Source organism: Phragmites australis, chromosome 4 (genome assembly GCF_958298935.1).
Source record: "Phragmites australis chromosome 4, lpPhrAust1.1, whole genome shotgun sequence".
NCBI classification, from domain to species: Eukaryota; Viridiplantae; Streptophyta; class Magnoliopsida; order Poales; family Poaceae; genus Phragmites; species Phragmites australis.
The window spans coordinates 35488414-35509511 of NC_084924.1; the positions used below are offsets into that span (position 1 = coordinate 35488414).

Here is a 21098-nt window from a genome sequence, read left to right on the forward strand (position 1 = left end):
GCTCGTTCTGTCTCAAATGTATGTGGATCACAATAGGAAGATGATATATCCGTCACTAGCGGAGTTTGAGACTTTGTAAGTCTTTTTAATAGATATGTGTGAATATAGTTTGTAGGTATAATATACGTCTTAGTAGGTAAGTATGTATATATAGGATGTGTATTTAAATGTACGTGCAAATACTACAGATTATATGCTAGTGTTGAGACTTAAAAAATGATCACGTACGCGGTTATCTCGACGCTGCGTGTTGTTAGACTTTGTCAGTATACCTCCATTTGATTTTCTTCACAGGCGGATGCCGCGGATACCTTCTTGTAAACTTGTCATTACATACTGATTTTGCCTTCTGGCTAAAGATTATGTACCTGCTATTGTTTCATGCAATTACGCAACACACCCAATAATCTCAAATATCCTTAAAAAATGAGATGTAGGAGGGAAAACGGAACTGTGACTTCCAGGTTTCTGTTTTATTTTTCACACAAAAACGAAAGATGATTGTTTTGGTTTAAGTAGGACCTTGCTATTGAAAGGGCAAAGTCTCGAAAAGGAAAATTAGGCTTCGAGTTTGCAAAATTGAACTTCAAATTTGAAGGCGAGTTTCAGGGTTCAAAACTGAAACCACCAATTTCAAATGCAAGCTCCCGAAAATCTTGATTGGTTTCATTCTCTTCCGTATAGTTTCGGCAAAACATTACAAAAATTGACGCTAGCAAGTTCAAAAAATATTTCAGACAAGTTTCACAAAAATCACACATGCCATGCTTAAGGGAAGTGATGTTTCAGAAATTTTGAGCATGCTTCGAAAATTCTTAACAATTTCAGACTTATTTGTCACGAAATTGAGCCACCACTTGCCGTCGCACTCATGGTCCGTCACAACGCTTCCGGTGGCTAGTCGTCATGAACCTGGGGTTTTTTATTAACAAATCAGGTTTTCGTCAGCTTTGCAGTAACATGTTGAAAAAGGGAGAGACAAAAACATCGCCTGCACCAGCTCCTATGTGGACTCTCCTCTAGATTATATCACTAACAAATACGTGTCAGTTACATGTATTGGGCTGCCTACCGCTAATGTATTGAAAAATAACCCTCCTAGACAAACTGTGCCGAGGCCCTCATGTACAACAGTGTTCCATCATGCCTTCGTGCAGATTGACAGCACAGACGTACCTAGCTTACCATCAGCCGCAAGTTTAACGATCTAAATTCTCGTCACCATAAGAATCCACAACTTTCTTCATCTAGTCCTACGTGAATTAGCGAACTGGCGAAGAGAAGAAAATAACCAGCGAGTACACAAGAAATCCAGCCAGAAGAATCCCTCCATAGACAAAAGCCTGGGATGATTGCTTTGGATGACTATATTCAATGCTACAGCACTTCATCCTGTCTCTCTCGCTAGACAGAACACGTTCTACATACCTGTCCACCAAAAAACAAAAGGTAGAAACAATTAAACGAAACAAAAACTAAACAATGAATTCCAGTACGTCAGCACAAAATAATGAGCCAGGTCGAAATCAAGCATCTCAATATAAACATACTGTTGTGTAAATATGGTGCTTTGCAAGATGTCGGAACTATTTTGATATGCATCCACCAGACGGTGGTCATACAGTAAGGAAGACAAGTCCACAAGTTGTCCTTCAAGTCTCTACAAAAAAGAGATGAAAATATGAGAACAGATACACCCTCATGCTGAAAGTACACTAACGCAATATATGAAACATATACTTACATCCAGGTACTCTTCCAACCGTTCAACAAGATCATGGGGGAAAGGCTCCGGCAGGGTGGTTACCTTCTTATAGAATTTCTCTACCCATAACTCAGTACCGGACTTGTTTTTATTACCTTTAACAAGCTCTCCTAATGGTGTCTTAAGATACTCTGATGCAAAAGATTGAACGAACTGCAGTAAATCACAGGCAACAGTTATAATTTCTGTGCATTTAGACAAAATAAGCAAATGAAGACAAGCTAAATTGCATGTGGAAGGACCTCTGACGTGTCTCTTATTTTGTGAAGAGCAGCATCGACTTGAGCATAAATTGTAGTTCTCTACACACATTAAAAACATGAGTTAGTACAGAATGGATATCACGTAATGGCTGAAGGAAGCCAAATGAAATATCAAAGCATTAAAAATGCTGGCGCTGATGATTATGCAGTAAGCATAATACCAATAATTGTTGGATTCATATTGCATACCCAAGTTACATTGCACCTAATCAGTAAGCAGGGAAAATTTGAAAGTAATTGGTAAAACTGGGACACAGGCAATGAGGGACGTAGTTTGGATTCCATTTTTGTCAGTTTGTGTTCCTATGCATTGTGCAAACCTAGAAAGCATGAATAGCTGTTCTACTGAAGGGTCACTTCGACATAGGAGCACTGCCCTCCCTGTCTCCCTTTCCCACTTCTCTTATTGTTGATTTCAGGAAAATGGAAAATTATTGCTGATAACATTACCAGTGCAACATCCTGAAGAATTTGACTGATTTGTGAGGAGTTTGAGAATGGTCCAAAAGGATGACAGCCTGCAGCCAACAGCCAGTTCACCATTGATCTTTCATGAATATGCGATGCCCTTTCATATGGTGCACTTAAACCTCCAACTGCTGAAGCCAAACCAGCCAAGATGTGGCGCTGTGCGAGAGATGGAAGGGCAAACTGCCTAGTCATTTCTGACACATAGCTGCAACATCAAAGGGATGATAAAGATAGAAGCAACTTGAACCATGCAGTACATGCAAGAATCCATACAACATTTTTGTCTGACAGAAACTTTAACATACCTTAGAGGAATCTTTTCATTGTTATGCTCAAGCACAATAACAACATCTTTACTTGTCCAAACAAGACTTTCCTCTTCCATGAGAAGTTCAGCATCGACATCGGCCAATGATAATACAAAACTGTTGGTTTATTAAAAAAATACGAACTTCTAGATCATTGTTTAGACTTGAAATTGTGTGGCATGATAGATTGATTTTGAATTTATTAAGATCATGTGCAACATTTTCCAAGGAGGGGTAGAATGGTAGCACTGTGTGGGAGAGAAAGGTGCGGGTGTTGCTTACACGGGGATCACTCTGGTTCCATAAGTTCTGTAAAGATTTCCATGTTTCTTTTTTCCAGTTCCTCTCTTTTCTTTCTTATTTCTGGGCATGTAAGATTCCCATAAAGGCTTGTTCTTAATAGAATCTTGTACATCATCTTGTTCATCTGTCCAGTGCTGTAGTCGACACCAAAAGATCACAATTGAAAATCCATAACGACTTCCATATAAAAATTCAAAATATCTAGTATAGGGACTCATGAAACAGCTTGCAGGGCATTTCACACCTGCTTCAGGAAGTATCTGCTCGAGAGAGAAGGATTTGCAACCTCTAATAAACCAGCAGACAGCACATCAGCAGAGCGCTCCATTTCCTGTACAAGTTGAGAGCACGATATTGGAGTGCTGCATTTGAAATTTAAGATGAAAGAAGAATTTTGGACCCATCTTTACGATTCTCCTATTTAGTACCATCTTCATGAAGCTGCTTCAGGTTTTATTCCATGAAAGCTCAGTAATGCATTCATTATGGTGATTGCCTTTTACAATTGGTGAGAACATGTTTGTTTTCTCACACTTCATTTAATCCTTTTTCATTTCAAAAATACATAATCAGAAGTTGAAGATTATGAACCATACAATTATGCTTGATTTTATCCGATTAAACATCTATATGAAAGATACTGCCAACAGTCACGTGAATTCAAGTATAGTACTTCTCTATGTGCCAAGTTCTCATTCAACTGTATTAATATCTGCTAAATATGAAAATTGGATGAAGGTCTTTCAACAATAGAAATACATGAAGATTGCAACAAGTGCCGTTTCGTTTAAGCGCAAGTTTTAAGCGTACAATAAGATACCAATTATTGCAAATATTCTCTGCAATTCAAACATGAGCATTTGGATGAAGCCAAAATCCAACAAACCTCTTTGAGTATTTCTCCATCCAAGTATGTTTTGGTACGGACATGAAATCGACCATCAGTCTTTGTTTCATGAAGAGAATGGCTACGCGTTGCTTTGGAAACTGCAACAGCTAACTTTTCGTGCTGGTGCAGCGCATGCGATCCAGAAATTATTATTACCTCCTGCCCAGGATGAACCATCTTTTTTACCTGAAATAGGTGAAATCCTAAGAATATTTGGAGGATGCATAATGGATGTAATAATCCAGCTCACAAGTTCAAAGAAAACAGATTTATATATACTCTGTGGCCACTGATCAACAAACCATGAGTGCTCCTTAGTTCTACAAAACTAGCACAAACATATTTTGATCTGGAATATGTCGGACAGAAAATAGGTTAAGTCATTTAACAATACTGATTCTTTTTCAGCTAATATGGACCGCATGATATGGACCGCATGATCCTCAGCTTCGTAAATGTAACAGGTTAGCTCATAATTTGATTAATTTTAACAAGACAGCAGATTGTTACTATCTAGTCTCTACTTGCAATTTTTAATTCTCTGATCAGAACCATAAGACAAAAGAAAACAACTTGCTTGCCTTTGCCACAAGTACTTTACTCCTTGTAAGTGGCATTGATGATTATATACTTTTGGCATTATGAATTCTGTGGCAGCAGTGATGATAAATTATGCTGCCATTAATACTGATTGGGAAAGCTTTGCTTGCATCTGAGCTCAGGAGTAGTTATTTGTAACTGGTATATGTATATATTTAATTTAATAGTTTTTTCCCCATGTTCCTCTTTGCAGAACTGCACGTCTGATACATGCAAACGGATTTGTTGATTATTTTTAGCGTGGAAATTCTTCCAAATTCCAAATTTATCCCTAATTTTCCTAGACACTCCTGAGAGTTGAGATGTTATTGCATGTTAAATTGTTAATGAGGACTGTCTGTTTCACACAGTTTAATTTTACAATGGATATACGATGTTCCAAACAAACACTCTGAAGTCTTCACTAGTGCATGGATAGAAGTACAAACCAATAATAAGGTTATGAACTAATGTAGCTTCAGAACGTAAAAACTTACTCATGCAGCCATGCAAAAAAAGTCAACTAACCTCCCTTTCTATAGCTTGAACATCTATGCTGTAGTTATGGCCTGCTTGAAGAATGTTGTACCTATTGTGGTTCTGTAGCACAATAATAGGTATAAGCAACCTAACTGTCATGTCAACAGTTTGGAATCTGGATTTCAAGGAAAAAAAAAAGGTACCATTAGAATTACAGAAAAATATATATAACACTTAAACTACCCATTCATAGATTATGCTAGCACAATTTTGCGCTTCATATATAACTTGTTAACTTGTTGTCCTGTTTTGCAAATTTAGCTTTGTTGTTGAACTGCGCAAAACAAATACAAGATGCCAATGTATACTTTATTAGGATAGGTGATAAACTATTGACATAAAAGTACAATCAAGAGTCAAAAGAGTGACCTAGCTAGCCTGTAAACAAACAAACAGATATGCCTGAGGAACTGAAGACAACGGGGCACAAGGTAGTAAGGTGTTTTAACATCGGAGATTCCTCAGTACTTCGGTTCAACTCCTGGTTTCAAAAGAACGCTGAAAAGCGAACACCACACATAGCCAATTGCTTCCCCAGATCAAGATAAGACATTTGATCATTTCAGTCATAAATCAAATTATGAAGAAACTTTGAGCGGAAAAAGAAACTTCTATTTTCTAAAAATACCTTATATCAGGAGCTATCACATGCTCAATGATAGTTGAAATTAAACCTCCTAGCTGCCCAATGAAAATATCTTGTGTTGAACTAGCACTTGGACCAGCAAGTCCTCTTGGGAAGATTATTTGTGATAGCCGTGGCATTGACCTATAACTGACACTGCCTTCTTCGGTTTCTATTTTCCCATATGTACAAGGGCCTGCTGAAAGATCTATTACAACAAATCTGCAAAGACCAACACAGTGGGGGTTTAGAGCATACATAACTTGCTTGAGCAATCCTAGTGCGTCATAAAGGAAAACAACTCCAAAGTGAAATGATCTACGGTATACAATTCAATGAGCCATGTAAACTAGCATCTGATTCTCATTTTTGTTCTTATCTCGACCCTGTCCAGTATACTGAAATTTGCCCATCCCCTCCCTCCCTCCCTCTGCATATTTCTTAAGTTTCTGTATTTTGCAATAGCATAAAATAAATCTGAACTTCAGTTACTTTTACAAATACCAATCCGCATGGCAACCGCTGAGGTGCTGAAACCTGAAAACCGATGATAATATAAAGAAAATAAAATTCCTACAATTTCCATGAATTGAGAGAAAAGAGAAGGATTTACACTGTTTATTTGGTGGAACCTAACTCATGTTGCACAGTGCAAACGAGATGTTAATTAATAACAAATACTCCCCAGTTCTTTCTCATTTGATGTTTTGGGAGTGGAAAGGTGTTCTTTTTTATTTGACGTTATAGGATTCAAGAAGAGACGTACCTACATCTTCCTAAAGTGTCTCTACCTCATTTAGTATGTGCAACAATCTACAAGACTCAGTCTCCTAGTTCATTGGTCACAATGGCTGGTTTAGGAGGTAAAGGAATTTAATGAAGTAACAAGGGAGGTGACTTAATGTGGCCATTTGATCATCTTGTGTTTTTTCCTTATAGTTGCGCAAAAGTTTAAAACTGAAAATAAAAAAAAGGACGTGCAAGTACAAATTAAATGTGTTAAGAGTTATAGAACAAATACATCTATGTTTTTTAAATATAGTTGGTAACTGAGTGGTGGTTCACAGCTACAAATCGAGATACAGAAAAGGGACATGTGAATCACAAAACATGAATTGGCAAACGCAAGTGCATAATTGTTACAGTGAAGTAACCAATAGCTTAAAATGGAGGTGGTGTTGTGTTTCTCGAGACTACTATTTGGATCACTCCTGTACCGATCATGTGGCCACACGGGAATTATTTTCTTTGCTTCTAGTGGCGATTTAAAATGTGGCTTCTTGATAGAGAAGCAGAGGAGCTTCCTTGTAACAAAAAAGCAGCAGATTAGAACAATTATCACCTTCCAGAACTCAGCCAAACTTGAGTTGCTCCACCACCATTGTACCGGTACCGGTAGATGTAATCTGCTTCTTGCTTTTTAAGCTCTTGTTCTGTTAGTCCACCAATTGTACCATACATTAAACTATCAAGATCAACTTCTTTGTTCCGAGGATCCATTCTAACCTGCAAAGGAGAACTTGTACTATATTAGTTACAATTCTCAAAAGCATTCGATAGGAAGATGAAGTTTGGGAGCACTAGTTTTTCTCCTGAGTTTAGTAAGGATGTTGAGCTCTGATCAATGTCTGTCAGGAATGATCTCTGGACACTTCCCAAATGTTATAGAAGGTTAAGTGCACTACATGACTATCTAAATAATGTCTTTTGAGGAGTCCAAATAAGTTTCAATGGAGGAAATAGCCTTAGACTTGAATCTGTAAAAGGTGAGAGTTTCACATCTTGTTAAAGATGCATTTTCCCACTGGTTGTTTTTTCCTTATAAATGCCCAAGAACAGTTGGTCTTAATGTATTCCAGTAGGGTTATCAACTTCACGTATACTGTTTCCTATAAAATACAGGAAGATTGCAAATATTTCATCTTGACTCCTATATTGTCATGAAGAATCATGCTTTCTATAATCTAGAATTTGAATGCAGGTATCAGAATACAAACAGGAAGCAGCCAATATAATAAGAGGGGAAACAAATAGGGTTAGAAGCGAGTCCCTATACCTTATCAAAATTAACAACAAATATTGCAACAGGCACAGGCCTATCCATCTCATTTGCAGAATTACCAGGCTCCATGTCAAAAATGAATGAGTATAGCCTCTGAAATATTGGCTCTACTGTAGTGGCTTCTACCTCAAACAGAGGGAATTCCCGACCATATTCACTCTGAGGGACAAAATGGTTAGCTCATGTGTTGTGCCAGTTTTGATCTAAACAGTAGTTAATTAGCACTGTATAGGAAACTAATATATTTCTGGTTACCTCTCTTGCAGTTCCTGCAGGTTGCATTGCCTCCTTTAGTGACTTCTCAAGAGAAATCAGCTCTGGTTGTCCAGCCTAATGAAGTGTTTTAATAATAGCACTGGATGTGAATAGGAAAAAATAGTTGTGAAAAAATACATTATCATCTGAAATAAAGCATTACCGCTATAACATTGTACATAATATGGTGCTCGATATCAATTGGCTCCCCTGTCTCAAAACAAGAGGGCCTGTGAAGTGGGAAGCTCAGCTTTAGGAATTCTTCAAGCTTATGCCCATTCAAAGGGTATCTATACCCTCCATGTCCATCGAAACCAATAAGAACAACATTGACCTCCAGAGGCACTTGAAATGGAACCTGAAGAGAATTCCCAGTGAGTTAAATAAACAGCGGAACCTTAAGTAAAAGCAACACTATATATATGTCAGACCGAAAAGGGAATAACAGCAATGAAACAATTATAATTTAAATGTCACTACATTTTGTTTCCTTCATCTGGTCGCAAAAGCACCAGCATACCATAACAACTGCTCGATTACACCATACAACTCAGGGCGGGCAAGTTAATCTGTGATCCCCAATCCCAGGCATGATTCATATGGTGAACCCACCTCAACAGTCATATGCATGCTCGTGAGGAAAATACTTGTACGCATCAATAAAATCCAAATTACGAACAAATTGGCACGCCACACTTCACCAGCATAACTGTCGATCTTACCGAGGCAGGGAAACGAAATCCACAGGCAGATCCCACAAACAGATAGTAGAATTCAACCCGCGAGCTCAGGCCAAGTTCGAATCCACTCGAGCTCAATACATCTGCGCGGACCACACCGGTATACGCGCGCCACGAGTGTGCCGGCGGAGAGGTTTGGTGGGGGAGGCGAGGAGGCAGGGGAAGTGTGATGGGGAGTACCTCTGCGCGGGTGTGGAGCAGGCGGCGGACGTCGGCGCGGACGCTGTCCTCGACGTCGTGGAAGGCGCCATGGTGCCACTGCGGGTGCCCGGGGTCCCGGCGGAACGCCTCCCGCCGCGCTGCCGCCGACGAGGCCGCGGCGGCCGCGAGGAGGAGAACGACGCGGAGGAGGACGGGAGGCCCCATGGGTGGCAGGTGCGGAGAAACCCTAGGCCGGTGTTTCTGGAAGCTTCGCCGCCGCAGTCCACAGGAGAGAACCCGGGCGGGAGGCGGAGGATGGGGGGCAGCGCGGCGGCGCGACGGTCTACGGCGAGACTCGGCGTGGCCGTTGCTTTCAGATTAGTGATCTTTGACTTACGTGGACTGTGGACTTGCAAGTGTTGCAGTATGATGGTAAACAATAGACCGCAGATAGAGAATAGAATAAATTTGTGGCAAAATTAGTCATGAATCAAATGAGTCTGAATTTTGTATATCTTAATGTCATCTTATACCAATTTTATGAATAGAATAAATATGTTGATAAAGACTTATATAAGATTATCACATGATATTGTTTGCAAAGTATTTCAACAATACAAGCAATATTATCTTTTTTTTTCACGGAAAAAGATATATTAACCAAGCTAAAAGTCATATAATCATTGTGAATAAGACTTGCTACTACACTTTCTTTTTGCACTATCCACGTACCAATAGCACCATGGATGCTAATTCATGGCTAACTCTATTCTGGCTTCAGTCAACTTTCCTAGTCTCCGATCTCCTTCGTCCAGTGAACATGTGCTTCACCTCCCTAACCACATGGGCGAGGGTTGATTGATCATCCTCATGAGATGTGGCTAACTTAATAACAGTGACACAATCAGTCTTCACAATAATCGGTGAAGGAGAATATCGAAGCGCTAACTCGATGCCCTCCTTGCATGCCACAAGCTCAGCTTCCAAAGGTTGTGTGCAGTGTAATAGAGATTTGCATGAAGTGACAATCCCTTTGCCGTTGTTATCGCACAACACCATACCAATGCCAACACCTCCATCACGAGCAATGAAAGAACTGTCAAAATTGAGCTTGTGCCAACCGGGAGGCGGACGTACCCACCAATTGGTCACTGTATCCTTCAAGATGTTGTTGCGCTTTAGTTTTCAGACCTCCTCCACAGATAGTCCGAGGACTCGCTTCCCTTTCACCATGTACGGACATGGAACTTGCTTGGTCAGAATCAAGGACTGGGCATAGCTCTCCAGGAATTTCCGGGACGCCTCCACCGGTGGCATCGGCTTGTGGTGCACAAGCTCGTTCCGCACATGCCAAATACGCCATAACAACATCAGCAAATGCAAACGCTCCGTACAAAACATGTTATCCAATAATGTTAGCAGCCATTGCATACCTGATACTCGTAGCTCCTCCATCAAGGGTAGGCACTATACTTGGCACATAGCATTCCAAAGAGCCTAGGCATTTGGACATCGACACAGGGCATGAAAAACATCTTCCTTTTCCATACCACACACACACCAAGTGTTATCTAAATCCAGACGATAGCATCATTTATTCTCATGCGTAGCCAATCTATTGGTGGTGGCCTTCCATGCAAAGATTCATATCTTTTGCGGCACCAGGCATTTCCAAATGTAATCCCAAGCTGGACTACCCCTGTCCAGGCGTGAGCTCGTAGCCTCACACCTAGCATCACGCCTCTGTATATTCACAACCAACTTATATGCACTTCTAATAGTGAAAATATCATTCTTCTCAAAATGCCACGCCAGGAAACCCCATCAGCACGCCCTGCAATTTTGATTTGAATTATATCAATCACATCTAAGTGCAGGAAAGTTTGAGTTAACTTCTGAACATCCCAGGCTCCATTAGTGTCTAAAAGGGATGACACCCGTTTAATCCTACAATTTCCTTGCAGACTAATCACCATACGGGTGGTATCTCTAGGAATCCATGAGTCTCTCCAAATTCTTATCAGATCACCATTCCCCACCCGCCAAATCAATCCTTGCTTCAGGAGGTCTAGGCCATATTCAATAGCGCCATGTGGGCGAGGCATTTCCAACAAAAATAGTATTCCCAAACACCCATTAGGATAATAGTGAGCCTTTAATACCCTTGCACAAAGACTATCTGGCCTCTGAATAAGTCTCCAGGTTTGGCGGGCAAGCAAAGCCTGATTGAATAATTTCATATCTCTAAATCCCATGCCACCCCTGCCCTTCGAAGTCGTCAACTTGTCCCATGAGATCCAGTGAGTTTTCCGTCTACCATTTTCCACTCCCCACCAGAAGTCTTGTGTCAATTTTGTAAGATCTTCCAGCACCGCCTCAGGGAGTTTGAAAACACCCATAACATACACCGGAATTGCTTGTGCCACTGCTATAATCATAATTTCCTTTCCCCCACTGGATAAGAAATTATCACCCCACTGGGTTAACCTTTTGCTCAACTGGGCTTGCAAACTTTGTTCCTTTTTTCATACGACCCTCTGGCGTAGGTAATCCTAGATATCTAGCATCAAAGGTCTCCATAATAGTGCCCAGAATGGTCCTTACCGATTCCTGACTTGCAATCGGGCAGGCATCACCAAACATGATGGAGCATTTGGTCGGGTTAATGACCTGACCCGTACCCCTCACATAATTGTCCAGCACCCTTTTGACATTAGTAGCCTGCTAGTCATTAGCTTTGAAGAATAGTAAAGTGTCATATGCAAACAATAGGTGAGAAATCCTCGACACATTGCGGCACACTCGTACAGGAGAAATGCTTCCATTACCCACTTCAGCCTTAGTCAAAGATGACAAACCATCAACCACAAAAAGGAATAGAAAAGGAGACAGCGGATCACCTTGACGGAGGCCCCGAGTTGGAACAAATGTATCCAATAGAGCTCCATTAAATTTTATAGAGTATCTCACCGAGGTCACACACGTCATAATCCATTTGACCCAATGGTGAGCTAAGCCTATTTTAAGCATTGCTTGTTTCAAGAAGAACCAGTCAACCCGGTCATAAGCCTTCGACAAGTCCAACTTGTATGCACAAAATGACCTTTCTGGCTTCTTTGTATTATGTGTATGATGGATACATTCAAACGCCACCAAGGCATTATCCGTGATCATGCGCCCCTGCACAAATGCACTCTGATTTGGCGAGATGATGTCATTCGGTAGCGGCCTCAACCTGTTAACCAGACATTTAGACACAATTTTATATAGGACATTGCATAAGCTAATAGGTCAAAAATCTTTGGGATCAATCGGGTTATCAACTTTTGGAATCAAAACAATGGAAGTGTTATTAATGCCCTCCGGCATGACCCCTGTCTCAAAAAATCGCAGCACAACATTTTTTATATCTTGCTTCACTATATCCCAGTTTCTTTGGTAAAACCTCGCAGGAAAACCATCCGGTCCCGGTGCCATGCTCGGCCCTATTTGGAAGAGGGCATTGTTGATCCTAACGGGTTTGTCCAGTTGATTGAGGCAAAGGTCACGGAGGATATGAATGCATCACTGTGTAGGGAATTCACAAGTGAGGGTCAATCGAAGGATCTTTCGTATACAACTCTTTAAAATAGGAGATAGCCATTCTTTCCATCATAGTGGGACATGTTTGGATGTTCCCATAATTATCACGCATTTTAGTTATTCTATTCTTACGAGCTCTCCAGATCGCCTTATTTATTCTATTCTTACGAGCTCTCCAGATCACCTTATTTATTCTATTCAGATTGCCTTATTATGAAAGAACTTTGTATTTCTGTCACCTTCATTTAGCCACTTGATTCTAGAGCATTGCATCCATAACATTTCTTCTCTGTACATGAGTTCATTCATCTGGTCTTGAACTCTTCTAATCTCTTCCCTGTCCGCAGTTCAGCCAACCTTGCTCTCATCTTTTCAATTTGCCTTACTACATTCCCAAATTTCCTTCTCCCCCAAGACTGCAGGGTATCCATAACCTTCCCCATTGCTTTGTTAATCTGTCCCAGGTTTGTTTTCTGATCCGCATCACTCCATGCATTTTCTATGATTTCTGGCAGCTCAGCATCTCTTTCCCACATAATTTCATAATGCTAACTCTTGCTTCTGTTTGAGTCCGGTCTTTCCTGCTCCACCCAAACCAATATAGGGCAATGATCTGAGCAAGGAGAGGCAAGATGAATAATAGCATCACCGCTATAAATATCTCTCCAGGAATCATCCGTGACTGCCCTATCCAGTCTTACTTTAACATTTCTTCTTCCATCTCTATTGTTGTCATAAGTATACAGAAACCCCTCAAACCCTAAATCCCGGAGTCCACACACCTAGAGGGCATTCCGAAACGATTGCATTTGGCGCTCTGATCTTAAGGTAATTGAAGTATGCTCAAATTGCCATAGGGCTTCATTAAAATCTCCCAATACCGTCCATGGAAGGCTTGAACTTTGTTCAAGATCACACAGCAGTGACCACATGTGGTGGTGAATCTTAGTCCTGGGCTTGCCATATACACAAGTGATATGCCATAATGGAGCATCCTGGGAGACACGAATATACGCATCAATATATCTTTCATTTATTCCTTTCACTTCCATGCACAACTGCTCATGCCAAAATAGCCCTAAACCACCACTACGACCAGAACAATCAAACCCAAAAAAACCTCTCAAACCAAGCCTATTACGTAACCGACGAACCTTATCACACTTTTTCCTTGTTTAACAAAGGAAAACTAATTGGGAATTATTGGCTTTAACTAAAGCCACCAGGTCACGAACTGTCAAGGCATTCCTAATGCCCCGGCAGTTCCAGCTTAAGCAATTCATTGTCCTGATGGAGCACTCTCACGTGCTCCGTCAGTTTACCAATAGCCCTAGGACTGGTCGCTTCCCTACCTTCCATACTCGCCACATCATCCTCCCACTTTTCCATCTCATACAAATTCTCCTTACAAGTTGGATTTAACTTCTTCTTCTTCAGAGCTCCTCCTTTGGCTGCTATTTTCGGTTGCACCACTAGCACCATGGAAGGGATTGACTCCCGTGGCTCCTTCTGATTTGCAGCTCTCTTACACTATGACTGCCCCTCATCCTTCACCTCAGACGAGCCATGAGACTCCAGGGATGACTCGAGTGCTTTCAGCGCTGGGATCATTTCACTTGAAGATAGGGGATGATCTGTGTATGGTCTAGCTTGCAAGGGTTGAGCATCTGCAGATCTCGCCCCACTTGGGATTTTGACCTATATAAGCGATTTACATATCACTACCTTATCCAACCGAATGTTTGTTTGGGTCTGCAAGGTGTCCATTTTATCAACAAGTATTTTATCTACTTGTTATGACAGTTCTTTGTCAATCTATGTGTTTCCCATCTACTCATTAGCTTCAAAATCATCCGTTACCCCAACTCGGATAGGACTGTCCACCCTCTCCTCTTGTGTGCGGCTACCCCGGTGCCTGAGTGATGAAAAGTCCGCATTACCAGCCCGAGGGAAGTGAAGCTAGCACCGAACAGTTGGAGAAACTACAACCTTCACATAACTACTTCGCCACTCAAATTGCTTGCACAGTGAGCACTGCAACTCCATTGAGTACCGAAGCGATGCATCCCCCTTCTCTGCTTCTCATGTTCCTTGCTTGAATGACCCATAAAACCACAATGAAAACAAAATTATGGCACACGTTCATACAAAATATCAAAATTCCTCATCACCTCCTTGCCCTGGACCTTGACTTTTGTTGGTAGCTTCACCCCGAGAGCCCTGTCAACTGGAAGCTCCACCCTTTGACTCACAAGAAGTCATGCTTGTTGCGACCACTGTCCTCCACATCTACCTCCAGGACCCTCCCAAGAGTTTGGCCAGCACGCTGAGTCATCATCCCAAGAGGTAAATCATAGATACGCACCCATACAGGGATGGCATTAAGTGGGACCTCCGATGGGCTCGTAAAACCATCAAAACCAGCAACAATCAGAGTGTCACCCTTATGGATCCATGGCCCTCCCTTCATCACAAAATTAAAGTATCCTTCTGAGCCGAACGTGGTGATGAAGAGGTTATCCTTTAGGGCCTTGAAGCTGAAGTCTGCTCACAGCTGCCAAGCATGCTTCAGATCATCAAACAGCAGATGAGTTTGGATGTTTCAGCGAGTAGAATCTTGTGAGAACCGTCCACTGTCCTACCGCATGAGCCTCTGCTTCATCAATTTCAAACTCCATGTCCTCTTCTTCCACCTCCTCAAGCTCGCCTTCAAGATGGGCACTCGGGCCAACATTGATGCTGATTTCATCATTGTGCTCCTCCATCCGCCTTTGATCCAAACCTTTGCTAGGAACTTGAGCCACGGTCCCAGACTAGGGAGCCAAGTCACGCGCTGGCACCATCTCCCTCCTGGGAGTGACCTCCTCCAAGGGTAGCATCGTGCCACCGTAAAAGACGTCAGGTGGGCAATTTCCTCACCGAAAACCCCTTGATCACCCCAATCCTCAGCGGTAAATGATGGCTTTTCACCAGCAGAAGATGTTGAGGTGTCTGGGATGAAGATGCGATCACCAGCGAGAAAGGCACGAAGCTCTGGGAGGATGCGATCTCCAGCTAGTAGAGTTTCATGTTTTGATCCTCTCGGCTGCCTCCCCTTGCTTATATGGTCCTCGGATATTTGTCCCGAATCCAATCGGAGATGAACATGGTTTCCATCCATACCCTTCAACTTCAATGTGATCTCCTGGGACTTCTTCTTCGAATCGAACACCAAATCTGCAAATCCTTCCTGGTAGCGATCTCCCCCTGAAGGAGGAGGCCACTCTGTAATCCCCATGAACTTCCTCCTCAGCTCTTGCAAAACTCTCCAATTAAAGACACATGAACGATTTACAATGCCAAATTGCTGCACCACCGTGTCCCCAGGGACTCTATCCTCAGATCAGGATCGAAATCCATCCTAGACCTCCAACAACTCACCATCTCGGTTGGCACCGCCAGTCGCCTAGGTAGGACCCTAAACCAAGCTGCAGTCAGACTAGTTACATTTGATAATATTATCTTCATAGTTAATGATAGATGATTCTGATGAAGCAATAACCCACGATTCTTATGAAGCCATACACATTCATATGACGCTTCATATAATTATTCTGTGAAGCCATACACATTCATATGACATTTCATATAACTTCTATTTGGATGCCATTCAGATTCTTGTTAATCATTCTATGAAGCTATATACATTCATATGGCGCTTCATGTAATTATTTCATAATGATTAGTAGAAGTAGCCACGAGAGTCTATTTGGATGACTTTTATAAAAACAACTTTTCCATCATATAAGAATACAAAGTCTGTCTATGATCTGGCATAAAGAGGATCAGATAAATAGCCAGTATCTGTATATCCAAACATAGTCATGTTTTGGGTTTTCTGATAAAATCAAAATTCTTTTGTACCTTAGAAATATCTGGAGATATCCTTTACTCCTGCTCAATAGTATTTTATTGTAGTTGCGCTATATTTAGCTAGCAAGTTATCTGTAAATATAATATTAGACATGTTGCAATTTGCAAGATACATTAGCGCTACAAAGGTACTGAGATATGGAACTTTATATCCAAATATCTCTTTATTATTGTCCCGAGATTTGAATGGATATGCAACCATTTCAAGGGATTGAACGACAATAGATATTTGGATGATATATCCAGATTGAATTTCTTCATATCTTTTGGATATGTGCAGACTAGTATACAAGTATTCACGAGGAAATATGCTTAAGTTGTAGACTTAAGAAAAATTTAGTTTTATCCAAATTATTCATCTCAAATTCCATCTTAAGATGATTACGTGCTTCTTATGTATTTCCGATGATATGGAGATCATCTACATACACTGAGATGATTCAAAATCATTTTGATGATTTCTTCATAAACACATATAAGCAATCATCATTTGAGTAACTCTTTTGGTGCTACAAGCCTCGCTTTGTATCACCACCTCATTGTTTTCATTCCGATTGTGGACAAAAACCCTTTGATTCCACCGGGAGGATATTTTGAGTAGGTATTACTATGGTAAATACCTCTATTTTATTGAGCGAGTGTAATTCTACCTCAATTGCTTCCTTCTATCTGGTCCAGTCCGAGCGCTTGAGGTACTCTGCCCTGGCATGGACTTTGGCCTAAATCCAGTTGAAGATCTTTTGTAATTTTTGAGGAGAAATATTTATCGACAATAGTCTTTGTATGATTCTCAAAATCAATATAGTTTTATGGATATTCCATTTACCTTTTTTTTAACTCGTCGTGATTTCCCACAACAATAGAGTTAGGGTGTTCTGATATCCTAACGCCTTAAAAGAGTGCACACATTTGTGCTGAGTCGTCAATGTTAAACATCATAGGCCTTGGATATTGAGTATCCATAAGGTGTCAATCAATTTTAGGTTAATTTCTATTTATAGTTTTTTTCTACGAATACTTATAAAAAGCATTATACCTTGTTACTATACTTCTCCCTCTCTTATCTACAACTGAGAGTTGAGTGGTTTTATTAGGTACCTTCACTCTTTCTGATGCATTGAATGCGGAAATATAGTGACACCTTTATTGTCAGTAAATGCATATGACAGATTATTTGCAATGTGTTGCAATTTTATGAATATTTGAACTTAATGTCCAAATTCTTTAGTACATGAATCTATGACTAAATGTCCATATCTGACGACTAAATGCATGCGGCATTCCAATATATTTCTTGGTATTCTTTGTGGTACTTTTGATTTCCCCCTAATGCTTGGAAACTATCCTTGTCAGCGTATCGAGCTGTAAATAAATCCCCTGTTAGAGGCTTGAGGTATTTATAACTGACGGAAAATATACCTCATATAGATCCCCAATTTTCTGTGAGGACCCATTGATGTACGCTGCAGTGGTGATATGTAGCCGAATTTTCATAGATGAGAAATACTTATTTGATTTTCACGTACTTAACTGCAATGGGAAACCGTATAATATGCAGTTGATCTTATTTAAATTAAATCTCCAGCATGTAAGATCACATGATTTCCAACATGAGGTTGGTAAATTGCAACTCTAAAATAATGGTCATGCAAGTAATTAAATTTTCTTGATAAAAGATTGAGCTAGACCATTTTGAGAAAGTACACATAAGGTATTTGATGCTCCAAATTAATACTTAAGGTCATACAATAATCATTGAAGGCCCATGAAATTACTTCAATGGTATTATCTATTCTAATGGATTTTATCTTTTGTTTAGGATAATTTGCTCTTAATTTGAGCAATAAATTTATAGATGCATCTATGAGCATTATAAAGTACCTTAATGATTAATATAATTGCTGAATATAACCACATATATCTCCTTGAATGCGTTCAAGAAATTTAAGTGGCACATTTTTTATTTTAAGTTAAGATGGCCTTAAAATTAATTTTCCTCTGACACATGTGGTGCACATAAAATATGAAGATTTAATGAATTATGCAACATTGTCGTTGTGACCAATAGAATCGCTGACAATTTTTCCTATTATCCATAAACCAGGATGACCAAAGCGATCATGCCAAATCTTTAATTTATTAAGATTTTGAAAAATTATCTTGAACGCAACATATGTTACGAGATTGATGTATGTATGATACAATTGAGATGTAAATGAAGGAATTTTCTTGAAGTATTTGCTTGACATATCCATTATGGCGATGAAGAAATTTTTATTATTGTTGTCATTATAAGTTTCCAATGGATACGATTTTGACGGATATCTTTATAATTTAACAGGGTATGTGTAGAATCATAATACATGAGTGTATCCTCGATTACTAATTTGAATACTCGTAGGAAGAATGATTGTGGCTTTGTAGGAACCGGCAATCAATGCATCGTGCACAACGATTGTTTTAATATTTCCTTGTTTCTTTTGAAGAGTATGAAGATTTTATCTCCCTTGATTTTTTTTATTAATGGAACAACTGTTCACTAAACATATTTTCTACTTCATTTGATTATTTCCTGTAAAATCTATATAAAGTAACTCAGAGTTAACTTATATATAGAATTCATTTCAATAGTATCTCTTAGAGATACAAATAATGACAACAATCAAATTACAATATTTATTAGTATCGAGATAGGCTTATAACAATTCTTGTGATTTGGGAGACTAATTGAGGTAACATGTCTTGGGAATTGAATTCCACAAATATGTTATTGGGGAAGTCATCCATTTTCTGCTGGATCATGTTATTGTAATGCTCTTAAGAACATATTGAAAACAACTTTCTTCTATATTATTTTCAGTTTGAAGTGACCTTCAAACATATCATCTTGAACTTGTGTTTCTTTTCCAACCAATATGAGGTATTGATCAACCAAATACTTAGTAGTATGACAATTCTTAGTACGATAATTCGTACAATCACAATCATGACAAACTTGCGAGTTGTCATTGTGAAAAAAAAATTCTTAAAAAATGCCATTACCTTTGTTCGGTCCATGAAAAATCTGCTTATGAGCAGATTTTATGAAAGACGGTATTATAAACTGCCACTCACTTAAAGTCCGAAAAACGAATGAGTGACCATTCACGTATTTTGTCAGGATAATGACCTTTTGTTGATCATAGTTCCCTTAGAGAGATATCCAAAGAGCATGCAGATCTTCTTCCATCAGATACTTCTTTAGATCTGGATGGAAGTCATGCCTTAAAAGATATAAGGCAACACACTTGAGTTATGTAGAGACCTCTGGGCTGGTGGTTGAGATTCATTTATTATAGTAATGATAGCTCATGACGTTAAACTGATGGTTACGTCCATATCCCAAGTTAGATAGTTGTGACCATTTAATATGAGTTTATTAAACTCTTTGTTAGAAATGTGAGCCATGTACTACATGAAATGACTATGTACTCAATTAATTTATCATGATAGTAAATTAAATAGCATGAAAATATTGTAATCGTGCAAAATTTAAATTCAAAATGAGTCTTGAATATAGATGTAGTCTTCTATAAAGAACATGCGAAAAAGTCACTGCTAATATTTTGGACTCTACTCTTGAGGGAATAGGTAATTTGATAATCACTACCAAACATATAGGCTATGTTCTATACATTTTAGTTATATAGATTGAAGATAGTCATCATGTTGATATGTAACATGATGTAGACCTCACAGTAGTGGACGAGAAATTCTCCACTGTCTTGTTTTTTTACCAGCGCTATAGAAGATATTCATCAAAAATATTTTGCATTGATTTTTGCAATTTATCTAAGAAAAAATATGAATCAAAATATGCCAAGAGTGACATCTAGGTGTTAACCTTCAAAACATGACAGACGAAAAATTCACTGCTAATGTCTCAAACTCCACTTATAAGAAAGTGGGTGACATATGTTTACTGTCAAAGATATAGTCTCTGTACATGTTAAATATTAGATAATAATGCAAAATTTAAAATTCAGTATGAGTATTGAATAATTATTGGTGTAGACATTTATAACACACGGAAAATTTACTGCTGAAGTATTGATCTCCATTTTGAAAATGGGTGACATGCAGTCACCACCAAATACTTAGTCTTTGTTCATGTAAATATTGGAAAACACATTGAAGGTAATCACCAATATGATGTAGACCTCGTAGCAGTAAGCAAGCAACTAGCCGCTATAACATGGACACCATGCAATTAAGGTAGATAACACTATAGTTGCAACCATGATTATAGTCTCTGCTACCTTGTGTTTATGCCAATACTATAATAAGGTAATTACCAATATACATTTTGCATAATTTTCTAAAAATTATTTAAGCACATGTGAGGCTTAAATAAATTAAATTTGCAAAAAATTATTGCAATAAAGCAATTAAATAATGTAATATTCTGCATTTTTCAAAATAAACAAGTATTACAGAGGTAGTACATGCATATTGCAGTATTACATAATAGTATGCAATTCCTGATGACCTGAGGGTCCATAATATATATTTACATGAAGTAAATATAGTATAATATAATTTGTTTAAAGTCTAAGGACTTAAACGTGAATAACAGTGAGCTGTTATAAAATTTGTTATATTGGTGTTGCAATTAATAAAATTT

The 21098-nt window shown here is 39.2% G+C and overlaps 1 protein-coding gene across 1 annotated transcript; it reads right to left on the bottom strand.

The window, feature by feature from the left end:
- Window positions 1–904: 904 nt before the first annotated feature.
- Window positions 905–9359, bottom strand: LOC133916237 (uncharacterized). The gene is made up of 16 exons (XM_062359827.1): window positions 8981–9359; window positions 8224–8418; window positions 8061–8135; window positions 7800–7964; window positions 7086–7249; window positions 5747–5965; window positions 5107–5233; window positions 3997–4185; window positions 3355–3441; window positions 3090–3244; window positions 2805–2924; window positions 2479–2704; window positions 2008–2067; window positions 1745–1918; window positions 1551–1660; window positions 905–1428 (listed from the first exon to the last, which is right to left on the bottom strand). The coding sequence occupies exons 1-16, from the start codon at window positions 9164–9166 to the stop codon at window positions 1263–1265; spliced, it is 2418 nt and encodes an 805-aa protein (XP_062215811.1). The 5' UTR covers window positions 9167–9359; the 3' UTR covers window positions 905–1262.
- Window positions 9360–21098: the final 11739 nt, after the last annotated feature.

What these genes read in the sequence shown, in the direction of transcription:
- LOC133916237 (XM_062359827.1), bottom strand. Translation starts at nt 9,166, where the DNA reads ATGGGGCCTCCCGTCCTCCTCCGCGTCGTTCTCCTCCTCGCGGCCGCC. An exon ending in TTCAAGCTATAGAAAGGGAG is followed by an intron (nt 4,186 to 5,106) that starts GTTAGTTGACTT and finishes CACCTATTTCAG; the next exon opens with GTAAAAAAGATGGTTCATCC. An exon ending in ATGGAGAAATACTCAAAGAG is followed by an intron (nt 3,442 to 3,996) that starts GTTTGTTGGATT and finishes CAACTTGTACAG; the next exon opens with GAAATGGAGCGCTCTGCTGA.